Source organism: Panthera leo, chromosome A1, assembly GCF_018350215.1.
Source record: "Panthera leo isolate Ple1 chromosome A1, P.leo_Ple1_pat1.1, whole genome shotgun sequence".
Lineage (NCBI taxonomy): Eukaryota > Metazoa > Chordata > Mammalia > Carnivora > Felidae > Panthera > Panthera leo.
Window position 1 is genome coordinate 197,185,093 of NC_056679.1, and position 25,367 is coordinate 197,210,459.

The 25,367-nt window shown below is 48.9% G+C and overlaps 1 protein-coding gene across 8 annotated transcripts in view; it reads left to right on the top strand.

Moving 5' to 3' along the window:
- Window positions 1-20,650, top strand: part of SH3TC2 (SH3 domain and tetratricopeptide repeats 2) — an 89,926-nt gene extending 69,276 nt beyond the window's left edge. For 5 of the 8 annotated variants that reach the window (XM_042949756.1, XM_042949748.1, XM_042949704.1 and 2 more), the window contains 7 exons: window positions 112-1,809; window positions 1,916-2,096; window positions 9,688-9,838; window positions 11,897-12,019; window positions 13,168-13,318; window positions 15,149-15,360; window positions 17,185-20,650. In XM_042949756.1, coding sequence (XP_042805690.1) covers window positions 112-1,809; window positions 1,916-2,096; window positions 9,688-9,838; window positions 11,897-12,019; window positions 13,168-13,318; window positions 15,149-15,360; window positions 17,185-17,376 — 2,708 coding nt within the window. In that variant the 3' untranslated portion in view covers window positions 17,377-20,650. Of the gene's footprint in view, window positions 1-111; window positions 1,810-1,915; window positions 2,097-9,687; window positions 9,839-11,896; window positions 12,020-13,167; window positions 13,319-14,781; window positions 15,361-17,184 lie in introns of those variants that run through there. The other 3 variants (XR_006205651.1, XM_042949718.1, XM_042949739.1) reach the window with 3 other exon arrangements.
- Window positions 20,651-25,367: the final 4,717 nt, after the last annotated feature.

A 25,367-nucleotide genomic window follows, 5' to 3' on the forward strand; every position in this document is an offset into this window, starting at 1 on the left:
ATGCCGAACCTGACCTCCGGTCCTTCAGAACAGCCTCCTGCCCTCTTGCCAGGAGCTGGCCCCCACAGTGGCAGGTGCTTAGGGTTGCCCAACTCTGCCTGTCCCTTACAGCGTCCCAGCCTGAAGGCTTCAAGGAGGCCAGGACTGGTAGAGCCTGGGAGGAGCATCAGGCCGTGGGCTCCAGACAGTCCAGCAGTTCCGAGGACTCCAGCCTGGAGGAGGAGCTCCTCTCAGCAGCCTCAGACAGCTATCACTTGCCAGAGCCCGATGACCTCGATGACCCAGAACTGCTCGTGGACCTAAACACTGGTCAGGAAGAGGAGGAGGCTGAGAATTTCGCCCCCATGCTGGCGTTTCTGGATCACGAGGGCTACGCTGACCACTTTAGGAGCCTCTACGACTCCTCCTTCTCTTTCCTCACGTCTTCCTTTTACAGCTTCTCTGAGGAGGACGAACTTGTGGCCTACCTGGAGGCCTCAAGGAAGTGGGCCAAGAGGAACCACATGACCTGGGCCCATGCCCGGCTCTGCTTCCTCCTGGGCCGGCTGAGCGTCAGGAGGGTCAAACTCTCTCAGGCCAGGGTGTACTTTGAGGAGGCTATGTACATCCTCGATGGGGCATTTGAGGACCTATCCTTGGTGGCTGCTCTGTACATCAATCTGGCTGCCATCTACCTGAGGCAGAGGCTGAGGCATAAAGGCTCAGCCCTGCTGGAAAAGGCAGGTGCCCTGTTGGCCTGCCTGCCTGACCGTGAGTCCAGCACCAAGAATGAGCTTGACGTTGTGGCCTATGTGCTACGCCAGGGGATTGTGGCTGGCAGCTGTGTTCTGGAGGCCAGGGCCTGCTTCCTGGCCATCCGATTGCTCCTGGACCTAGGCCGGCATGAGGAGGTCCTGCCCTTTGCCGAGCGTCTGCAACTCCTCTCTGGACACCCTCCTGACCTGGATGCCGTGGCCACCGTCTTGAGTTTTCTGTACGATAAGAAATATCTTCCACACCTTGCGGTGGCCTCTGTCCAGCAACGTGGTACCCAGAGTGCCCAAGGGATGTCCCTTCCAATTTGGCAGGTCTACCTGGTTCTCCAGAACACCGCCAAGCTCCTTGGAGTTCCCTCTTTAAGCTGGGGTGAAGTTTCTGCCCTGGCCTGCCCAGCACTCAGGCAGGCGCTGGTTGCCTGTGAAGAGCAGGCCAGTCGGAGCACCCAGAGGGCCCTGTGTCTCATCCTGTCCAAAGTGTACCTCCAACACAGGTCTCCTGATGGCGCCATCCACTACCTGAGCCAGGCCTTGGTGCTAGGGCAGCTGCTGGGTGAGCAGGAGGCCTTCGAGTCTTCCCTGTGCCTGGCGTGGGCTTATCTCGTAGCCAGCCAGGCAAAGAAGGCGTTGGACATTCTTGAGCCGCTGCTATACTCTCAGAAGGAGATGGAGAGCATCACCCAAAAGGGGGTGGTCCATAACCTCCTGGGCCTTGCACTTCAAGGTGAAGGCCGGGTGAACAGGGCAGCCAAGAACTATCTCCGGGCTTTGAACAGAGCTCAGGAAATGGGGAACGTGCGTAACCAGGCGGTGACTTTGGCCAATCTTGGCCACCTGACTCTTAAGTCCTGGGCTCGGCAACCAGCCAAGGACTATCTTCTGCGGGCCGTCCGACTCTATTCTGAACTCCAGACCAGCGTGGAGACAGACATGGAATTAGTACAGGTGCTTCTCTGGTTGGCCCAAGTCCTGGTGTCTGGACGTCAGCTGGCCAGCGGCCGCCTTTGTTATGAAATGGCATTGCTGTTGGGCTTAAGGCATCGGCACCTAAAGAGTGAGTATGTCCCACACTGTTGCACGCTTCAGAGAAAAGTGTTCGATTACGTTTTGCCCTCGTCCTATCTCAAGTGATCTCATTCATGTCCCTGCTTTATGTTCAGGTCAGCTTCAGGTCACCAAATCCCTCTGCCATTTCTACAGCTCTGTATTCCCAAACCCCGAGGCATGCATCACCTACCATGAGCACTGGCTGGCCCTAGCTCAGCAACTCAGGGACCGAGAGATGGAGGGGAGGCTGTTGGAGTCCCTCGGGCAGCTCTATCGGAACCTGAACACGGCCAGGTGAGTCTGGGCTCGGGGACAGTCCTGGAAACAGCTTACCTTCCTTGAGGAGAAGCAGCACTCTTTTCCTCAGGACATGAAGTTCACATGCACATTCGAACAAGTTCTCTAATCTCTCTGTACCTCAGCCTCCTCATCAAAGATGAGAACGGTGGCATAGACCTTATAGTATTAAAAAAAAAAAAGTTTACTTATTTATTTTAAGACACAGAGAACAGGGGAAGGGCAGAGAGAGAGAGGGAGACAGAATCCGAAGCAGGCTCCAGGCTCCGAGCTGTCAGCATAGAGCCCGAGGTGAGGCTCAAACTCACAAACCGCGAGATTATGACCTGAGCCGAAGTCCGAGGCTTGACCGACGGAGCCACCCGGGTGCCCCAAGGGGGCCTAATTTAGAGAGGTGGCAGTGATACAGGACTGGACCCCTCAGGAGGTCTTGGTTACCTGTGGACAATGGGTAATAGAGAAAGGACACAAAGTAAGTCAATCCACTGGTGGGGAGCGGGTGGGTAAAATTTGACAGTAAAAACATTTGATTTGCAACCTTACCTTTAAAATGCATCTGGAAGTGATGGACCTAAGTTTATTTTCACCTTTCAGTTAAGAGACTTAGGTTAGAATTGCAACCATGCAATAAGTCATAGAATAAACAGCAAAAGAACTGTTGACTTTTAGCTCAATTGTGTGCACAAGATTGCATAACAGCTCGATGGGATATCCTTTGTTTTGCGATTGACTTTTCAGCCCTCTCTTAAAAAGCCTCCTCTTTGCAAAAATACACCAAACCTTAACTGTTTTACCCCAAAGCTTCTTTTAACCCCTTGACCTTTGAATCATTCTCACGTGAAGCATCCTGCTATCTTCTGCTGGTTTTCTCTTCTCTCACATCCACACTGGGTCCAATCGGCCTACTCCTCATTCACCTGCAGTGTGGCTGGCCGTTCTGCTTTCCAGCAGGCCTTTAATTGATTCCATTACATTCTGCATGGTTTGCAAGAGATCTGACTTCATTTTGCAACAGATTAGCAGTGTGGCGTTGTACTCATAATTATGAATGACATCTAAAATACAGCAGGGATAATTGCCAGTGTTGAGCAGAGAGAGAGGTGGTTGGGGAGAAGCTAATTGAATGACAAACGTTGCTTCTCTAGGCAACATGGCAACCTGGGGCATCAGGGCAACCAGATCACTAATAGTCAGATAATAATCTCTCTCTGTTCCCCTCCCTCTGTCTCCCTCTCTCTCATCCTTTTCCTCTCTTGCAAGAATCGGGTGTCCTCTAAACCTCCCAACATCTTTGCCTTTAGTTCTAGGACGGGAGGTTTGGATCCTTGCAGCGTGTGAGGGGACAGGAGGTGTGGCCCAGAGCGACACCGCTTCCATTCCAGGATGCCCCATGAATGTCCTTTTAGTGAGGAGTGGATTTTTGGCGGTCCTCATTCTATCATTCTGGAAGTTGATCCAGATGGGGATCTTTTAATCCTCATATTCTAGAATTCTAATCTCTGAGATTCTGATCTGTACAACTCCCTTTCTTCTGCTTTACCACTAATGTGAGTGATACGAAGAAGTTTAGGAAGTGCCTTAGGTGTTAGAGGAAACCCCTGCAAACATAAGGTCATCATCCCTTTGCAGAAAGCTCAGTTCGTCAAGGAGAACGTGCTACAATGCTATATTTATTTAGCAGGTATAAATTACCTACTCCTGCAAGGCGCTTAACAGACACAGAGAAACAGGTATTTGCATACACCTTGAGGTGGTTACTGTAATTTAGCTCTAAGCTTCCTGGTAACTGAAGTAAAAAGGGGAAAGCCACAGGAGGTTCTCATTGTCTGATTAAAAAAAATAAACAAATGTGTCTGTTGGAGCAAATGCTTTTCTGGCACTTGTTTCTAGGAGGCCCTTATTAAGTGGGTCTTGATGTATGGACAGAGTTCTTCCCCGAAACTCTCCCTGTGGGATTTCCGTACTCATGACGCTCAAAGGCAGGAAGCGTTCCTGGGTGAAGACGGCAGGCATCTGCAGGGGAGGGTTTGGAGGGAAAGAAGAGGAGGGTTGGGGAAGACTTCATGAAGGTGGTAGCGTGTGAAGAAGGTCTTAAGGGATTGGTAAGATTTCGGAAAGCGGAGGAGGGGAAGAGAATAGGATTTGGGGCCGTGGGGATTGCGGGAGCAGTGGGAAGGGGGGACCCATCTGGAAGACACTGTGTAGGTTTGATGAAGTTTGGTGTTCAAGTGGATATGGGTAGTAAGGGGATATGCTCAGCCTGTCCCCTAGGAGGGGATGCGGAGGTGCGCTGGGGTGGGGAGGGCCTCCGGACTGGCACAGCGGGCAGCCATAATGAAAATGGTGGCCGGAATAGTAGCTAAAGGCCTTCACGGCGAGCATGCAGCGTTTACCAAGATACGTGTAATCTCAGGATAACTGCACAAATGTCCACAAAGACCTGTGGGAACTGAGAACGAAGGAAGCCAAGTAATTTGAAGCTGCGCAGTCGGGGTTGATACCCAGGTTGAGTCTAGCACAGGGGTTGGCCAACTTTTTGTTAAAGGTCAGACAGGAAACGTTTTAGGCGTGGTGGCCATGTGGTCCCGGTCACGATGACGCTGAGGTTGCATTGCCTTGTGAAAACGGCCGTAGACTACGTGTGGGAGGGAGTGCGGCTGGGTTCACTGAGATTTGGTTTACAAAAGCAGGAGAAAGCTGCATTGGCTCATGAGCCATAGTGTGCCAACCCCCGGTCTAGAGTCCATATTCGTAACCACTCCGTATGTATTCTGCCTGTTTGGTCAGCAATTTCCCCCCCAGATAAACTGTTAGTGTGGATGGCTATAGCGTGAAGGCTCCAGGAGTTGTATGGATGAGCAGGGCCTCACTGTTCATCTGGTCTGACCCCTGCCTGCTCTAGAGAGTCCAGGCTGCTGACCCACTTGGTTTCACCAGTAGTAGCTCAGATCCCGGATTCCTCCATTTACGGTGGTTTTACTGCCTCATGCTCCCTTTCTACTCATGTCAATTCCTCCTATTCGAAAGGTTTTCTCTAGGGTTTAGAGGTGGAGGATGGTAGGTGAGGGCGTACAGACGGAGAAAGCTGCGGCCCAGCCTTTGGGTGTTTGCCTTGGAATACTTTGCTGTCCCTTTGTCCAGGACTGTCAGGGTCTTGCTATCTCTGCCTCCAGGGTGACAGCTACAAGACCTAGTGTTTCCAGTCTCTCAGTGGGCAGGGCCCTTGGGCATCTTGTTTTCTGTCTTCAGGTGACATAGTATAGACTGTGCCTTGTACTGAACCAGGTGGGATCCATGGGAATTTTGAGGCTCTATTGAACCCAGCCGACAAATATTCACTGGGTGTTTATTATAGCCCAAAAACCTGACGGAGAGCTATAGTCCCTGAGCTCACAATGCTTATAGTTCAAGATATTGACAATATTCACATACACATTTGCCGAAGGTATCCTATAAATTGTGGTAAGGGCCACCAAGGATGTGCATGTTATTTTTAGAAAGAAGACATGCCTGTATGCAACAAGTCTTCCCGAAGTAATTCTTTGCGTGTGGATAGAATAGTCGCCGGAAGTCAGTATTCCTTATTCTTATTCTTATGTTTCTTACTCCTGTGGAATGAACAGAGAAACGCTTTGCCATTTGGTTTTCGGTGTAACTAATACAACCAACCACTAACATTTCTGTAACCCTGAACGAGGGAGGCACTGCTCTCTCACTGACGTGTCATGTGATCACGAGGCTGGGACGTACATCACCACCCCTACTTTGGCAGGTGAGGAAACCTTGTTCGAGGCTGGAAGTAGCTTACGCTCTTCCCAAACTTCTAGGTCGTTAAAGGAGTTAAAAAAAAGCAGAAGCCCTCCCATGTGCTGATTTCTGAGCCCGAGACTGAGCGCTGCTTGAGGGTGTGTGTGGGGTTCTGGAGTCAGATTGTCAGGGTTAGACTCTGGTTTAAACAACGTCTATTACCTGGTCCCTGTCACTTACCCTTTCTGAAACTTATTTTTCCCTATTTGTAAAGTGGATATAATACCGGGACTAGCTGCGTAGGGCTGTTTTGATGATTAAATGAGATAAGGCATGTCAGGTGATCAATAAATGTCAGGGAATGATTACTGTCACGTATTACAAGACCAAACAGCAGAGGGCTCAACCTAAAGCTTTAGAAATGAACAGTGCCAACTTGGACAAATTAAAAAAAAAAACCCTCTGAGTTTCTTTATTTGCACAATGGGCTAAGATCCCTCATGGCTTAATGTTTCTGAGGTTTAAATGACAGAATGGACATTAAAATTCATATCCCAACACCTGGCATGGGTCAACCCTTGGTGAGTGGCCGGTCTTATTGTGGAAACAGGGCAGGACCAATGAGTGGAGGCTGAGCCAGAGGCCAGACACTCATTCAGGCAGGGCAGGGATCTGGAAAGCCCCAGCAGGGGATGGAAAGAGGAAGTCTGGGAATGCAGGTGCATGAGAGTCACTTGGCTACAAGTTCATGGTTGATGTCCAGGTGGGAAGGAAGGAACAAGGACTCAGCTGTAGAGAATGAACTTCAGGGGCAGGAAAAATCGGAAACAGAGGACTCAAGATTGGAGAGGAAGAGAGATACCCAGGCAAAGCCTTGGCAATAGGTGGCCCAGAAGAGCATCAAAGGGATCAAAGCTGATTGGATGCTGTCCCACCACCCAGGCTCCTTACTTCTTTTGATTTGGGAGCTAAGCCACACCTAGGGGCTGCAGGCAGTAGCTGATGGAACTGGAATGCTGGGCCATTCCAGGCCAAGCCAGTGGCTCATCAAGTGAGTGATGGAGCACAGCCACTGGCATAGGCAAACAACTGGGCAGTGATGAGTGACAGGATAGGACCAAGGAGGCTGGAAACCACCTTCCACTTTCAGACCTTCGGGCACTTGTTTTCACTGGGCGTCACGGATCAGGTGTACGTCTTGGAGGGAGGCAGTGGTCTCTGGGAAACCGTGTATGCACGAGGAGTCTTCATGGTGCTGTGTGAGCAGTTAGGTTTCTGTAAGTCCTGCCTTCCCCTGTGGGGTGTTTCTTGGAGAGAAATCCTGACGGCTCATCCACAGTCATAGTGAGCTTGGAGAGAAAAGGTCTGAGAAGCGAAGTTCCATTCCTCTTCTGCGATCGGCTTCTTTGCAATAACCCACGTCTTGCTCCCTGGGGGTCTGGAGAAAACAACCATAGCTTAAGGGTCTCCCAGGAGAGCAAACAGTAATAAACAAAAACAGAGGAGGGAATAGGAGGATGAGATGTAGGAGTCCTGTCTTCATCAACTGTTCCAGTGGGAGTGGGGAGAGCGGGGCTTGGAAACTCTGCTTGAGGTCTGGGGTGGGGGGTGCAGAGTGGGTGAGAGAAGATGGGGCCCCCGTTTATCTAGCTCAGCCAGGCAGGCTGGTGACCCACTCAGCACTATGTGCAGCTTCTCAGCTCACAGCCATGAGAATGTCACAGTCTGACATTCTAATACTTGAGAGAGGGTGGCCTGTGCCCATCCTGAATGCCCTATCAAGAGCTGGGAAGTGGGGGAAAACCTGAGTTCTTTCGTTCTTTCTTCTCAGGAGTTGCAAGGGCCAAATGCCTGGCACTTTCTCCAGAAGGCCAGTAGCTGCCTCGTTGCCAACACGAATCAGGGCCTTGTTAGTCAAAGGCAATGCTTGTTTTCATCACTGTGCACAATGATGAGATGGTAACCATGTTTGATGAGGACCTCCTAACTGTGCATACACTTGGTTGATGATGATCCGTGTTTCTAGAAGGATCTTTATGGTTTGGAGTAGTTGTTTTCAGATTTTGATGTGCGTGGACATAACCCCTGGGTTATTAGGGTGTGTTAGGGTGCACCTGGGTGCATTAGGAATCCAGATTCGGAGCTTGCACCTGCCATGATTTGGACTTAGTGAGTCTGAGGTAGCTCTAGGAGTCTGTATTCTTTAAAAAAATTTTTTTTAATGTTTATTTATTTTTGAGACAGAGAGAGACAGAGCATGAATGGGCGAGGGTCAGAGAGAGGGAGACACAGAATCTGAAACAGGGTCCAGGCTCTGAACTGTCAGCACAGAGCCTGACGCGGGGCTCGAGCTCACGGGGCGCGAGATCACGACCTGAGCTGAAGTCGGACGCTTAACCGACTGAGCCACCCAGGCGCCCCTAGGAGTCTGTATTCTTTTTTTTATTTTTTATTTTTTATTTTATTTTATTTTTTTTTATTTAAAAAAAAATTTTTTTTTCAATGTTTTTTATTTATTTTTGGGACAGAGAGAGACAGAGCATGAACGGGGGAGGGGCAGAGAGAGAGGGAGACACAGAATCGGAAACAGGCTCCGAGCCATCAGCCCAGAGCCCGACGTGGGGCTCGAACTCACGGACCGCGAGATCGTGACCTGGCTGAAGTTGGACGCTTAACCGACTGCGCCACCCAGGCGCCCCTCTGTATTCTTAATAAACTCCCAGATAATGCTGCTGCAGGAGGGCCATGAGTCTCAGAGGAATGTGGGTGCTGTGAAATGAGTTCTGGGCCAGGACTCAGGAGAAGGGAGTTTTGGCCTTGGAGTTTCCCCCAATGTGTTGTGCAATCTTGTGCAAATTACTTCCCACTCTTGGCCTGTTTCCTCTATAACATAAGGGACTGGGCTGGATCTCCAAGTTTCAACCCAGGTTACACAGTGAAGTCACTATCGAGCCTTGACTAAATCCTCCCACAGTGTCCCAGGCTAGCATGGCATGTCAACACCTTGGGGTCACTTTGCCTGTGTATGTGTGTTTAAAAAGCTTCTGGGCGATAATTGCTGCTGGAATGGAGAAATACTATCTAGATGATGCCCCGTGTTCCTTCTTGTTCTAGAATTCCGAATCTGTGCCACACTACATAGCCTGTGCGTCACTTCTTCTTTAGTCCCTGTCATGGGGGAAGAGTTTCGGATGTAAGACAATTTTCCAGATAATTCGAGTCCTCCGATAAACACCAACCTTTTAAGACTTTTTGCCCTTGTTCGATTTTTCTTCTCAAACAAAACATCTAAATTTTTTTTTAAAGCATCTAAATCTTTTTGATGATGTAAAGTTACCACTGTGCTCATTCATTCGTGCTTTTATTTAATAAATATGCGTTTGGTATCCACTGTGTGTTAGGTGCTTACGGCAAAAAATGTTACAGTGTAACATCCGAAAGATGGATGTGGGCCATGGGCCATGATAATGACTCTGATAACTAACCTGTGAATATTCATCACTGTTACACTGTTTCTCCATCCCAGCATTCCAGCTTCACCATCTCACTGAATCCTCCCAATAACCCTCGGAGGCAGGTACAATGACACCCCCATTTTACAGATGGGAAAACTAAGGCACAGAAAGCTTCTATACTTTCTCAAGTTCACACAGATGTTTGAAGCTGAGCCAGGCCTCTGATCTCTCGGTGTGACCAGGGACAATCTGGTCCTGGACAATCCGGAGGGTCGCTCCCTCCCAGAGCCTCAGTTTCTTCCTGTGCTGAGTGACTCCGAGGCCCCTTTGAGGGGGCCCTTGACTCACACCTAATGGTTCCATGTCTGCCCGCTCCCCCAACCCAGGTCTCTCAGGAGATCTCTCACCTGCATCAAGGAGAGCCTGCGTATCTTCATCGACCTGGGGGCGAAAGACAAGGCTGCCGAGGCCTGGCTCGGAGCTGGACGACTCCACTACCTCATGCAGGAAGATGATCTGGTGGAGCTGTACCTGCAGGTAGGTCTCCTGCAGAGCTCACCTGCCCCCTTGGGTCATCTGGGGAGACAGCGTACCCTCCAAAGTGACCAGCTGGAGAGAGGTGATGTCCATGCTGAGCCCTGGGAGGGAGGGGTGACGCTGGGATGTTCCCTGGACACAAGATGGAGCCCAGAGTGGTCTGGTGACAGGTGGCCGGTCCCTGAGTCCCATATGGACGTGTGGGCTCTCAAAGAATGTGGCAGGAGAGCCGCTCATCTGTCGTGTCACGATCGATCTCCGCTAATCTCAACACAAACCTTGACTTCCGGGGTTTTGCGACAATATGAGGCGAGGTTGATGAGTGCAGGGTGTTAACGTTATTGTCCTCTTCCAGTCTTTTTGTTTGCATCCCTTTAATGCCTGAGATATGGGATAGTGTAGTGATGAAAGGCTGGGGCTTTGCAGACAGACAGCCTGGAATCCAGTCACAGAGCCATCAAGTATGGACCGCGTGACTTTGGCCTGGCTGCACCGGCCACATCACAGGGCCTCGGTTTCTTCATGGGTAAACCCCATCTCTAAGGGTAAGGAGTATGTGTGTCACTTGCGTAGGAAATGCATATACAAAGCAAGCATTTACTAAATGCTTGGGACTTAGTGAATTCTTAATAAATGGCATTTTATTATTATTATTATCATCATCATTGCTATTATCTGCACAGTGCTGACATTATGATGGTATACATCATTTGTTTCATTGGAAACATGTCATTTAGCTTTTCTTCCTTCCCTTTTCTTATTTTTCTCCCTTTTTATTCCCCTTGTTACTTAAACTCACAGTCACTTCCGCCGAGACTTAATGATGGTTATGTTAACAGTGAGTGCATGCTCACTGTGCAAACACATCACATGCCTGCTGTAGTTTAACCCTCATTCCAAATACAGCAGGAGTGTCTACTCCAGTTCCCATTTCACGGATGTGGCTCAATGAGGCTGAGTAACTTGCCCAAGGGGATACGGCTGGTAAGCTGTGAAAACTGCCCACGGGCCGTGTGACACAAAGCCTTCACTCTCAGCCTCCATGCTCTCCTGCCATGGGACTTTAGAGCTGGAAGCTTTTTCAGAGAGCAGACAATTCAGCCTTGCTTTCACTCTCCAGGACATGAGGCCCAGGGGCGGCTGTCTGGGGTGTGCATTTGCTCGGCCGGCAGAGCCCCCTGATTCCCAGATTCTGTCTCTCCACCTGTTTCTCTCTGCAGCAAGGCAATAACAATTACTGCTGGGTCTTCCCCAGGGACCCATTGTTCAGCCCTGGTCGCAGGCCCACGCAACCCCAGACCTGATTTTCTGCAGAGTTGTTCTCAACCTCAGGCCCTCTGAGGTCCCATAGCTGGGCTGCAGACGCTGTGGTACATTCTTCAGCTTCCTCACTATGTTTTGTTTACATGCAATGTAGAATCACTGGCTAGAGATAGAGAGGTCGTGGGCACTAGGGGAAGGGTATCAGGCTGGAAGACACTAGCATTTCTTTGGCAGTAACTATTATGTAAATGTAGAGAGTTTTCCTTATTCTTTCTGAGCCTCGGTTTTTCCGTCTGCAAAGTGTAGGTGTTGGATGAGATCGCTGTTTTCCAAACTCCAGTCATTTGTGTAGGAAGTTAATGGTTTTGTCACGTTTATGTATTGCCTGTACCGTTATTATTTTCTTTGACTCAACTTCAGATCAACTCGATTTGATCAATTAGAGCTTTTTACACTAAATCACACTATCGGAAATCACAGATTTGGATGCATTATTCATCTCTCCTAAAACATATTAAAATAAATACTTAACTATTGAAACACAAAATGCTTGTCTCTGTACTGCTAAAAAATCATCTCAAGGGCTCCCCAAGTAATCTCTCATGCCACGATGGGGAAATGGCAGACTAGGGAATCGCAAAGCCTTCTTACCAGCCCCGTCACTGTGGACCACAATTCAACGTTCAGAGGATGTGAGCCGAGAGTTGAACCAGGTGGCCAGGACCTCGCTCCTGCCGGTCCTGTGGCCGTTTGGAAGTCTTCTCTGCCTTTGACAGCTGTCTCTGTCCCATCTAGGCAGCCATCCAGAAAGCCCTGAAGTCCGAAGAGCCCTCCCTGGCTCTCAAACTCTATGAAGAAGCGGGCGACGTGTTCTTCAATGGGACCCGCCACAGGCACCGTGCGGTGGAGTATTACCGGGTAAGTCCAGCCAGCCCAGCCAGGCGCTGGCACAAACGTACCAGGGCCACAAGGCCTGGGGCCCCCTTCCCCTCTCTTCCTGTTATTCCTTTTCCTTTCGTTCCTCATTCAGTGCCTATGTGGTCTTCCTTTCTTCAATCCACAAGCCCCCAAAGAAGGAGTTGATAAATTCTGTCATTCCTAGGCTTGATAAATTATCTTTTCTGGCAAAACACGCCAAAATAATTGCATCTCTTGGGTGAGTGGTGCTTTACGGTTTCTGGCTCACTTGTGTGTTTACCAGAATGTTCCCGGGTACCACTGGGGGCACGGTGGGGAGATGATTGGTCCAGGGATGAACGCGTGTGTTTTACTATGTTTTTATTAAGTGGGCATTAAAATACACTTAAAATATTAAACATGTGTAACACCAGCTCATCAAACCCATGAATTCATTATCGCAAAGGATGAGGCAGAGCGTTGGCTCAAAAAATAATTGTAATTAAGTGATCCTGCAGATGCGAAGCAGATGTGTCAAAATCATAATGGTTGTTCGGTGAAGTCTGGAAAGCTTATTATCTTGTTTGACCCTAAAATTTCTCTTATTCATTCGTTTGCTTGTTCAGCTCTTTCTTCAGTCATCAAACATTTATCGAACACCCACTATGTGCTGGGCACTGAGCTAGGGGTGAGGAGAGCGCGCAGTATGTCCCTGACCGTTGAGGTGCGCGTCGTCATATGCACTTCATAGATGAGAGAATTAAGTCGAGAGAGATGAAGTGACCTGCCTAAAATTCGATCTTCATAAAAATAACGGAAATGGCCATTACTGGGCGCTCTCAGACAGCACGCGCGAATTCCACAGACTGCCGCGGGTGCCAAGGGAGCCTGTGAACTGGGACGTGACTAAGTTCCCATGTGGCCCTGAGATAGGTCATCTTCCTTTTCCCCATCTCGGCTTTTCTAGTCTCAGGAGGCCTGGTGACCTTTACAGTTCTCCTACCTCTAGAATCTGGGCAGAGCAACCAAGAGCAAGGACCAGGAGAGCGAGCTGGGAAAAGCCACGCGTGGCGGCCCCCCAACCCCACCAGCACAGTGTAAGCGCCTAGAGTGCGGTCTGTACCGATGATTTTTAGCTAGACTAGGGCTCCATGTGCCTCTGTTCCCAGGCTGGGGCTGTCCCTTTAGCGAGGAGGATGAAGGCGGTGAGAACGGAGCTCCGGGTTTTCAACAAGCTGACGGAGCTGCAGATCAGTCTGGAAGGCTACGAGAAGGCTTTGGAGTTTGCCACTCTGGCGGCCAGACTCAGCACAGTCATAGGTAAGTGATCCGGATGGTCTGGCGTGTTGAATGGGCGGGCTAAAAGCTTATCCTATGGTGGTGGGGGGGCGGGGGGGGGGATGGATAACAAAGCAGTAACAGCAAAGGCTCTGGAGTCAGACTGTGTGGGTTCAAATCCCGGATCCAACTGTCGGGAGATCTTAGTTGTAAGCAAGCTGCTTAATGTCTATAAGCCTCAAGTGTGTCATAGGGAAATAAGGCTTAAAAATAGCACCCACCTCATGCAGTTGTTATGAAGACCCATGATTATCCACGTAGAACCCGCAGCACAGCGCTTGGTACGTAAGTCCTAGATAAGCATTACCTGTGTCACCCTGATTATCATACCACCATTGGTATTACTGCCCGGTATGGGGTAAATGGTATCCTATCCCCGCACTAGCAGTGCCCCTGTTACCAAGGGCCTCTGCCCTAGATTTTTAATTGGTTGATTGTTAGTCAAAAGCACATTTTTTTCCCTGCAGAATTGAAATGTAGATGAAGGTCAGATTCCCATTAACTTCACTCACTATGGGGCTGAAATAGTTTGCAATTATCACAGAAGCTAGTGGGAAACAATGTGAGCCATCAAAGCAGAAAAAAGGCGGAATAAAAAAAAAAAGATGAAAAAAAACCCCACCCTCGTCTTGAATGTTGGTGTTGAGGAAAAGCAGGTTTGATGAGAGAAGGCTTGATTAGATGTAGGGGCAAATGGAGTCTTCAGCGAGGATGCTTGGAGGGACTTCTGGGCATTCTCAAGGGCCTGAGACGTGGATGGCACTGGACTTTATTGTGTCTTAATTGCACTTCAGAGCTCTGTCTCCTTTTCCTACCTTTTTCTTTACTGCAGAAAATCTTATCTGAGTGACCGCTAGCTCGGCAGAGGCCTTGGGAGCCCCAGGCAGCTCCCTCTCTGAGAGTTCTTTCTCCTTCCCTGGGCAGAAGCTGAAAGCAGGCTATATCCACTTTTATGCACTTCCCCGTGACTGGATTTTTCCATATCAGAGAATCTTCTCTCCCTTGGATTTTTTCTTTTCTTGCTGGCCTTTTGTTCTTCGAAGCCTAAAAAGTGGTGTTTTTTAGATTGCATCAAAGAGCCACCTTGCAAATATTCCAAAAACACAATGGGAAGCCTTTGTTCTCTTTAAAAGGCCACTTGGTATTAAAGGAGTTGGTTATTAAAACGACAGACCCGCCCAAACCCCAAACAACAAATCATAGACCCATTAGAAACCGAGGTTCTAAAGCATGGGTTTAAAAGTGAGCAGGTCTTTGTAGTAATCTGAGACCTGGAGCTGGTGACTCCAGGAGCCAGAGGGTGACTGATGCCAGTGGCAGCCCCCCGGGGCTTCTCTGAAGGGGGAGGCTTTCAAGGGAGAAGACGTTCGCACTACAGAGTCATTCGTTGCAAAGAATCCTTAGCCACTGCATCAAGCTAGACTTGCCACCATGTCTCATTACAGGGAATTGGAAATCACTGTCTCCCAGAATCTTGAGTTACAGTCACCTCTGTAATAAAGGAAAAGTTTTCTTCAGGAAATCGTCCCAGGAAGTCATGACGGGCACACGTGCTCTCATCACTTCCTCCCAGAGCCCCGTGTTGCCTTTCGCGTCACTTACCGCAGGTGTAGTGTTACTTTTGTTTGTGAGATTATTTAAGGGGCATCTGTGTCCTGTGAGGCGAGAAACCTCACGGGGGCAGGGACCTCTTCTGCCCTGTTCCGTATATCCCAAGCACCGCCCCTGATCCTAGAAGACCTTCAAAAAACAGCACAGACTGGGTGCGTGGACGGATGCCGTCAGGTGTTGGCTGCACGATCTCTCCCTCAGTCTTCCAATTCCTAGGAGATCAGAAGCAGGAGCTGGTGGCCTTTCACCGCCTGGCTACAGTGTACTATTCCCTGAGCATGTATGAGATGGCTGAAGACTGCTACCTGAAGACTCTGTCCCTCTGCCCACCCTGGCTGCAGAGTCCCAAGGAGGCCCTGTACTATGCGAAGGTATATTATCGCCTGGGCCGACTCACCTTCTACCAGCTGAAGGTAAGAGCCGTCCTGGCGTCAACCCCACTCTTCCCTGACCCTTAGCCTTCAGGGTACAGTTGAGTGGGCCAAGATGGGGAGTCATATCTCACAGGGTGGGGGGGTGGTGGTGACTCATCTGGGAACACGATGGTTCTTCGCTGCTTAGCCCATGGGAGACCTCAAACGTGCTCCTGTCCGCTGAGGAGACGGATCATAGCTCGAGCTACTCTTTCTCCTTGCCCTGCTCTGATTTCCATAGCCGCTTTATCTGTTAGGTACAATGGGGACATGGCCTAGTGCATGTGAGTTCCTCAGGGGCCTATGGACATACACAAGATACAAAAGAGCTGGAGACTCCCACATTAAAATCAAAATCAGTATTTGGGGCGCCTGAGCGGCTCAGTCGGTTAAGTGTCCGACTTGGGCCTCAGGTCATGGTCTCACAGCTCGTGAGTTGGAGCCCCGCTGAGAGCTCGGAGCCTGGAGCCTGCTCTGGATTCTGTGTCTCCCTCTCTCTCTGCCCCTAACCCACTCGCATTCTGTCTCTGTCTCTCTCAAAAATAAATAAACATTAAGAAAATTTTTAAAAAAAAATCAACATTGACGTTCAACTGTGCGTCTTCAAAATATTATGGATTAACTAGCCAGTTGCAACGCGCTGCTTATAAAGTTCTATACAACTCTAGGACAAATCTGGGTACGTGTTGACATGACTGAGAGAGAGAGGTGGGATCTCCGAATGTAGGCACGCCTCCGTCCTCGCGAGGCCTTAGCCCTGACTCCTGTTTGCTCTGCTGGAGCTGAATTCAGAGCTTGTTTTTCCAGTCACTTCTAGAACTGTATTGGTGGTCTGAAAGTCTCTGCTACAATTCTGGCCCTTGAACTTTGCCCCCAGCATTGGCTTCCCTTTACCAGAGGTCCCTGTCTGCACCAGCACAGCCCTTAATCTCTTAATATTGTTCTGAGTCACGCCTGTGTTTGGCCCCCAGGGGATCCTCAGTGCGGCTCTGCTGTCCGTTTCTTATTTGCCAGAAGTTGTTTCTGGCCTGAATTAATTATTGACTTATGAGGGTTAATGGGAACCAGACTGCCTTTTTGAATCTCACCCAAAGAAGCATCTGTTCCTCATTCGTACCATGCAGGAAGGGACGACGGCGGGGCGGTGGAGATGGCAGAGGCCATCTTGCCTCTGTCCCATAGCTCCCCGGAAGTGGTTCAGGGACACGGTGCAGACAGTCTGATTGACTTGACCAGCGGTTCTAGGGATTGCAAGGGGGGAAGAACTCAACTCAAATTAGCTTATGCAAAAGAGGCAATTTACTGGCTCCAGTAACTGGGAAGTTCAAGGATAAATTTAAGAGTTCCAGGTAGTTCTGGAGGCTGGCGCTCCAATGTCATCATGGATTTCCTCACCTTTTCTTGTATCTCTTGGCTCTGTATGTTTCTGCTTCTCTCTGTTTCTTGGTGTCCTTCCCGTCCAGCTATTGGCAGGTTTACGCCCACGTCTCCAAGGGTGAGGGACATTTTCTCTGTTAGGTTGCACTGAGAGGTCCCAGGGAGTGGCTGGGGTAGGTCACCTTGAGTCATTTAGGAATCCCCGAGGCACTGTGCCCAGGATGCTGCTGCTTCACGATCAGCTGAGCCTAGGTGAGGTGCCACCTGGCGTGGAGGGCTACTGGAGGTAGCAATGTCGCTGGTCCCCCAGGAACCAGGAGAAGGGGGTGGGAACGTACGTGGGGTAGACAGAATCTGGAGTTCTGAGTTCCCGTCACTGCCTCTTGGCCTCCCCTGGAGATGTCTGCTCACTGCTGTCTCTTCTCTGCCCCCACGTCATGGGGTTAGGACGCCCACGATGCCACCGAATACTTCTGGCTGGCCCTGGCAGCGGCGGTCCTGCTGGGTGACCAGGAGCTGCAGGACACCATTAGGAGCAGGTTGGACAACGTCTGCCGGAGCCCCCTGTGGCACAGCAGCCCCTCGGGGCGCTCCTCAGAGAGGGCGCGGTGGCTGAGCGGGGGAGGCCTGGCCCTCTGAGGAGGGCTGTCCTACATCCGACCAGTGGCCATGGCCAGAAGCTGCCTCCCTGCCCTGGGCTCCAGGACACCCATCTGGAAGGTCTGCATCATCACCTGGCCCAGCCCCCTCATCTTACAATGAGACTAGCACCGCCCAGAGGGAGGGGCTCATTTGGGTCGGCCACACCAGGAGTGGATGACAGAGCAGGGACTGGAGGTCTTGGCTTTGTGTCAGGGGTTGTGTCTAGAGCCTTTTCATTGGACTGTGGCCCTTCCCCACACACAGCCTCTGAAACGCACTTTCTCAACACTCCGTTCTAGAGAACATGAGAACCCTTGTCCTGAGGGGGCAACCTCCCCCCCCCCCTCCCCCGCCGCCATGAGGAAATCAGGCGCTGCTCTGGAGATAAGGCAAGCAGATTGGACTTTGTTCCCTTCACTGACTGTTCTCAGGGAAAGACCCTCTCCTCTCGCCAGCAGAGAAACTGCAAATTTCTTTCTTTTGCCAGCCAAAGGGGGTGTCATTCCTCTTGCTCGCGGGGACTGGCAGGTGGGAATTCACCATGCTCTTAGCTCAAACGACAGCCCCAGGACGGCCAGCTCAACACACAGGGCCTGGGCTCTGATGCGGATCCACCTCTCCCTCCTGCCCGATGCTCTGCTCCTCCGTAACCGCCTGGAAACTCCGGGAGCCTCCCCAAGGGCCAAGGCTTAAACATTGAACACTAAGAAGACGATGACGTAAATTCCTTCGGAAGAGTGTATATTATTAAATATTGCTCATCTACATGTATACACATCAGTCTCCTTTCTAACAGAGAGAGATGAGATGGGAGGCTTGAAGGATGGGTTAAATACCAAGGTGTCATATGGATTTCGGGGTAGCTCCTTGACAAAGCATCTCTATGAGTTGTCTATCACTGCATAAAACACATATGGTGGCTTGAAACATCCATCATCCTACAGTTTCTATAGAGTGTCAGGACCCGGAGTGTGGCTTAGCTGCTGCTAAGGCTACAATGAAGTGGCTCACAAGGCTACAATGAAGGCATCAGCTGCTGTCTTCTCCAGCTTCGCTGGCGGAGGGCTCCGCTTCCAAATTCACTCACACCGCTGTTGGCAGGGGTCGGTTCCTTGCTTGCTGTTGGCCGGGAGGCTGCCCCCGGTTCCCTTCCATGTGACCTCTCCACAGGACAGCTCACAGCATGGCAGCCTGCTTCATCAGAGAGCAAGACAGTGAGCACCGAGTGAGAGAAGGGAGTCTTCTCATAAGCTCACCTCGGAAGTGACATCCAACTAGCTTTGCCTGGTCTATTCATTATAAGGGAGTCGCTAGGTCTATAGCCCACACAAAAAGGGAGGGATATACCAAGGGCGTGACTACCAGGAGGCAAGGAATCGCTGGGGGCCTTCCAGAAGCTGCCTACCACAGTATCTGAGCTATTTGATAACGAAATCAGGAATTCCCTAAGGCAGTGAACTCCAAGTATGGTCCACCCACTGGACCCGCCGCGTCAGCCTTACCTGTGAAATTGTCTGAAACGCAAATTCTGGGGCCCACCTGAGACCTCTGAATCAGAATCTCCGGAGTCCCGGGGCCCTAGTTTTTGCCTTGCTCTCCAGGTGATTCTAATGCACACTAAAGCATGAGAAACACTAGTCTGAAACCATGGTTCTCAGAAAATGTGCCAAAGAATCACCTTTCAAGTTCACAAGAACTTGCTGGAAATGAACCTTCTGGTTCCTGTTCCAGTAATTCTAACTCAGGATGTCTGGGAGACGCCCCTGGTACCTACATTTCTTGGATGGGCCATTCAGGCTGTCCTGATACAGGAGGTTCACTCTTGTTCTGAGATGTGGGAACATTCAAGAAGATCTAGCCATAGGCTTGCCATCTGATGCCCAGCAGCTTAGATTTTACTGTCAGACCCTGGGCCCTTAATTTCTAGCTTTTTGGGCCGACCAGATGGTTGATAGTGGGTTGGGAATGAGTTGAGTCAACGTTTCGTCTTCTAGTCACCAAGGTCATCTACACATCGGTACATCTTATTTTCTTTTAGGAGCTTGGTTGGTTGCCAAAATGCACTCCGTTCTAGAATATTCTTCTCCGGGAAGGAAATGAAGGGACCTAATCCATGACCGTGTAGAATAGATGTGATTTGGTTCCCACCACAAACCGTAAAATCCCCGAACGGGGAGGGATGTTGTGGATGGGTCCAACCTCCCAGGCAGCACCCTTTCAACAACATTCCTGGGAGATGGACAGGGGCACATGCATTCCAGGACAGTTCCGCATCTTATTTTGGAGAAAGCTTGCTTGGCCCTGGAACCCATGCCATGGACCATTCCTCATTTGTCTCAGGTTACAGCCCCTTTCCCTTTTCCCACTGACCTATTACTGCCCTCTGGCCAGACGCCAATTTCAGCTCCTCTGAAAGTGTGCTTCCCACAATGCACCAGGCTTTGGTACTGGCTTGTGGGGAGAGCAGAGAGGGCCATCACTGTGCATAATGTAATTTAGTGTTGTATTTTAATGTTGCATTAAGATTTTTCTTCTCTCCAGCACCCGCATCTTACCACTGGCTCACATTGAGCTTTTGATTCATTGACACCTTTTCCCACATGAGCTACTGTTTCTCCAGATCTTTTTTAATTGCTGCAAATCTGTCTCTATCCCTATCATCTCTGTCTCTCTGTCTCTGTTTCTATCTCTATTCATATCTATATCTATCAAATTTATTTATTTTTAAGTGAAGGGCATTATACCTACCCACTTTGTATTTCATTGGGAATTTTGGTTAAAATTATCTGATTCTGTGCACTTTGGTTCATCTGTATACCTAGGAAATCTGCCTCTAACCAGATCAGTTATAAAAATGTTCAACATATTTCCCAAGAAGAGGGGTAGGATTATTTTTTAAATGAGAAAAGCATTGCACTGTATCATTGCAGTTACTATATCCTATATGAAATTGCTCTGCTAAATAAAATGGCCTTTACAAGGGTTTAAGAATCCCTTTTAAACAATATGGTTAACGATTCTCCTTCTTGGAATCATGTTGAAGCTTTTTCTCCCACCACAATCCACAGAGCGTGGAGAGGTGAGCGGATCTGGTCTGCATTTAAGCAGATTCTATTGTACATATGCAGTAGTCAGAGATGAATGAATGAATGAGTTACCCCCCTAAATCCTAATCCTCCCCTAAAACTTGTGAGATCCCCCTTCACCCCCCACCCCGGCTCCTGGCTGCTTGTATCTAACCTGAATAAAGAGCGAGAAGAGAATTACAACATTGTGGAAAGCCCTGTAACATGTTTTCTCAGCTTTCAGGTACATTTCTTTCCTACCCAACAGTGTTAACACTCTGAGATCCATATTGCTTTTATTCTTTTCTTATTTGCTTCTCTGGTATTTTAAGACGTTTTCATATTGTGTCTCTGTGTGCATGTACGTGTGTGTGTGTGTGTGTTTGCTTGTGCTTTGTAAATAACACATAACTCTTTTGACAGAAGTTTCCCTGGGGAAGGGAGTATATAGGAGTGGAAAGTATCAGAATTAGGGGGAGAAACAGATCACCAGGAAGTGGGGTGACCTGTGTTTTGGTCTTGGATTTGACATTAAATTTCATTGTGACCTTGGGCAAGTCATTGAAACTCTATACCTGGCAATTCTCTGATCTGTAATATAAAAAAGATGATCCCCTCTGGGTTCCTTCTCAGCAATGCTATTTGCATACTGTGTGACCAGGAAAAGAGATTTGTATCTGGGAGATGAAATCATATATTTTTATGATCCCATTTCATTCTCTTCTTTTTACAGGTGAGTAAACTGAGAAATAGAAAAGTAATTTTCTCCCAGTTACACAGGATGTTAGTGACAAAGACAACAATACCCGCGATCTCATCACCCAAGGACTTAGCAGCACTAATGACAGGGCCTCTCTCACTCAGGGCGACCTTCCTGCAGGGATGCATGTGTGTGTGAACCTCTGCATTTTCACTTTATGTACCGCCTGAACAACCATTTGTCAAACCTTAACATTTTTTTTAATGTTTACTTATTTTTGAGAGAGGGAGAGAAAGAGAGAGACAGAGACGGAGACAGAGCATGAATGGGGGAGGGGCAGAGAGAGAGAGAGAGAGAGATAGAAACTGAAGCACGTCCCAGGCACAGAGCCCGGCAAGGGGCTGGAACTCACAGACCGCGAGATCATGACCTGAGCCGAAGTTGGACGCTCAATTGACTGAGCCACCCAGGCGCCCTTATTAAAATTTTTATAAGTTGATTTGCTTTCTTTATTCATATAAATTAATTTTTACCAAGGATGACTGGTCTGTGTAGAAGACAGACACAGGTTTTGCTTTCCATAAGTAGAATTTCATAAATAGAAACAAATGCAGTGAAAACAAAACGATGCACTACATTCAAGCTGGGTCCTGTTGCCCACAGCAAGTGCCCAGCCGAAGCTTGATCTGGCATTATTTGACAATAAAAAGATTAACAAGTGGCAGGGAGTGTTGCAGACAGGCTAACACCGTTCTCTTTGAGCAAAGAAATGGAAAAAGCAGCACAAAGGACTGAAATCCTCAAAATAAGTCAGTGCTAGTTAATGCCGTGCTTGGCACGTACTTCCCACCTCAGGGAGGTGGGGGCTCAGTTTCCTAAGAGGGAAGGAGAAAATATGAATATGATCCAGGATGGGAAGCTCTGTGGGAGCTAATTACAGGGTGTTATGGGAACTCAGGGGAGGGCACTTAACCCAGCATAGGACCCAGGGCATCAGGAAGGACTTCCTGGAGGAAGTGACATCCAAACCGAGTCAGAGAGATCGATCCACTTAATTCCAATTGTAGGTTAGGGGGTATGGAGTTGACAGGGCATGTGTCAAGCTAAATTCAGAGGGTGGAGGGGACCTGGCATTTTCTGCCAACAGCAGTTCAATGCAGTAAAGCTGGAGCGGAGTCAGGGGGGTTGGGAAGTAGAAGTGGGAGAAGATGCCAGAGAGGAAGCTGGAGACAGACCTTGAGGGGTTTGGTCTTCACCCTGAGCGTGAGCGGGGAGCCAATGTAAAGGTTATAAGCAGTAGAGAGACAGGGTCAGGTTTGTGCGTTAGAAAGATGATTCTGGAAGCAATATGAGAATGGAAGGTGGGGCAGCAGGAAGGAAGGTGGGAAACCCATTAGGACCTGGCTATTGCAATGACACACTCCAGCCTTTATCTGGACTTCATCAGTTTCCCCCACTAAAGTCCTTTTTGTGATCCAGAATCCCAGGGTACCACATTGCATTTAGTTGTCATGTTTCCCTGGTCATCTCGGGTCTGTGATAGTTTCTCAGGCTTTCCTTTGTTTTTCATGACCTTGTCCATTTTGACCTCCTTCCCTTTTTTAAAAAATTTATTTATTTTGAGAGAGAGAGAGAGAGCACGCATGCCTGTGAATGTGTGCGTGCACAAGCAAGGGAGAGGCAGAAAGAGAGGGAGAGAGAGAGAAAACCCCAAGCAGGCTCCGTATTGTCAGCTCAGAGTCCTACAAGGGGCTCGATTTCACAAACCGTGAGATCAAAACCTGAGCTGAAATCAAGAGCCTTACGCTTAACTGACTGGGCCCCCCAGGAGCCCCTACCTCCTTTCCTTTTGATAATTGCTCCCATTGAGATGGGTGGAAAAGGGGAGGAGAAGAAGGGGAAATTCAAGGCACTAAGACTTGCCCTCACCCAGGCAGCGGTACGGGGTGAGGGCAAGGGCATCAGGCACGCTGAGTTAGAATCTTCGACTAGCTGTGCAACCTTCACCAAATTAATTAAGTTCTCTGAGTCCAGGGCTGTCGGAATTAGATCAGACGGCATACTAAAAGCACTGAGCACACAGTGCCTGGCACATGGTATAAATGCTATCCTATCTGAGAGATTTGTTTTCCTTCTTTTTTTCATACACAAGGAAATGGCTGAAACACATCTATCTTTGGGGGCGGAGGCTCTGTGCAGCCATTATGTGTGATGTTGTTTGTTTGAAAGAGACAAAGCGCGAGTCGGGGAGGGACAGAGACGGGAGAGAGCGAAAAGCCCAAGCAGGCTCCGCACCATCAGCGTGGAGCCCAACGTGGGGTTTGAACTCTCAACCCCTGAGATCATGGCCTCAGTGCTCAACCTACTGAGCCACCCAGGCACCCCTTCCAAATTATTTTAGAGGTGAGAACTCCAGCTGGCACTTCTGGGCTGCCTTTGACTTATTGCCCAGGGCATCAGGATAGCTCCACGGAAGCGTGCCCTCTGGGTGCACTTCCAGACAGGGTAAAGGGAGGATGACTGAGGTCATATGGACCCAGAAACTAGGCTTTTGCTAATCTATGGTAGTCCCTCTCGGTGAGAAATCAAGAGTTCCAGTAGGGGGCAGTAATGTCTTCTTAAATACTAAAAGCAGTATCGAATAGTGTCTATAATAGCTCTGGATCGGCTTGTAGCACTGGCACTGGCTTTCAAACTTTTTTTTTTACTGTGACACACAGTAAGAAATGTATCTTTGTGGTTTTTTTAAATTTTTTAATGTCTATTTATTTTTAAGAGAGAGTGAGAGACAGAGCGAAAGCAGGGGAGGGGCAGAGAGAGAGGGAGACACAGAATCCGAAGCAGGCTCCAGGCTCGAACTCATGAACTGCGAGATCATGACCTGAGCCGAAGTCGGACACGTAACCGACTGAGCCACCCGGGCATCCCTACATGCATCTTACTTTGTATCCCAGCATACATAGGTATGAACATATAAAATACATGGTTGACAAAATACCATTTAGTCCTTACAACGTGAAGTGCACGGATATATTCTATCCATTTAAAAACTATTCTATTCTAAATTTAAAACATCCAACTTATGACCTGCTAAATTGGTTTCTAACAGGCTCACTAACGTACAGTTTGAAAAGCACTGACCTGGGGGGGAGCCTCAAAGAGCACAAGAGATCTCTGGCCTTTGTTTTCCTTATGTGTCATTTGCTGGACAGCTTCACGGGGACCAGGGAATTCACACACATCAAAATAAAAATAATGGTTGACATTTTTGAGTGAGTATTATGCACGAGGTCCTATGCAAAACTTCTGTCATGTAATCTAACAACGATTTGAGGAAGATGCAATTTTTGTTTTTATCGTCGTTGAGGTTTAAAGAATGGAAGTGGAGGGGCGCCTGGGTGGCTCAGTTGGTTAAGCTCCTGACTTTGGCTCAGGTCACGATCTCCCAGTTCATGGGTTCTAGCCCCACGTCGGGCTCTGACAGCTCAGAGCCTGGAGCCTGCTTCGGATTCTGTGTCTCCTTCTCTCTCGGTTCCTCCCCTGCTCACGCTCTGTCTCTCTCTCTCTCAAAAATAAATAAAGATTAAAAAAAATTAAAAAAAAAAAGAATGGAAGTGGCTCCAGCCTATAGTTAGTAAGTGGTGGGGGTGAGATATGAATTCATGTCTCTCTGATAATGAAATGATTACGTTATATAATGGCTCCACATCAGGTGACACATCTCTGGGACAGACATCACCACTGATGTGATTACCAACAGGAGCAGGTTCAAGACTTGTTTCGTCAGGCTGGAATATTGGGCTGAAATCAACGGGGTGATTCTGGTGAGTCAAAAAATGAGTTACTCCAGACCAGGATGGGAGAGAACCGATATCCTAAGAGGTCTTGAGAAAAATACGGAGGTTCTCATTGACCAGTCAAGTAACAGTCTAGGAGAGAGATGATTAACCACCTTTCCCAAAGGGAAAATGAAAGGAGGAACAGAAAACGTAACAAAGGCATAGTGGTGATAGGTCGAAACAAATTATAAATTAGATTTTGAAGACCCCGGGTGAGGAGTGGGGTGAGGGAAGGGAATTTGCAAGATATCTCAGAGCCAATAATGGAAGCCTATGGATGCTTGAGCAGGGAAGGCAGCCACATGGAGCCTTGTGGGTCTCATCATGGTACCGGTGGCTTGAAAGGCGGTGGCAGAAATGCAGTCACAGACATGGGAGAATTAC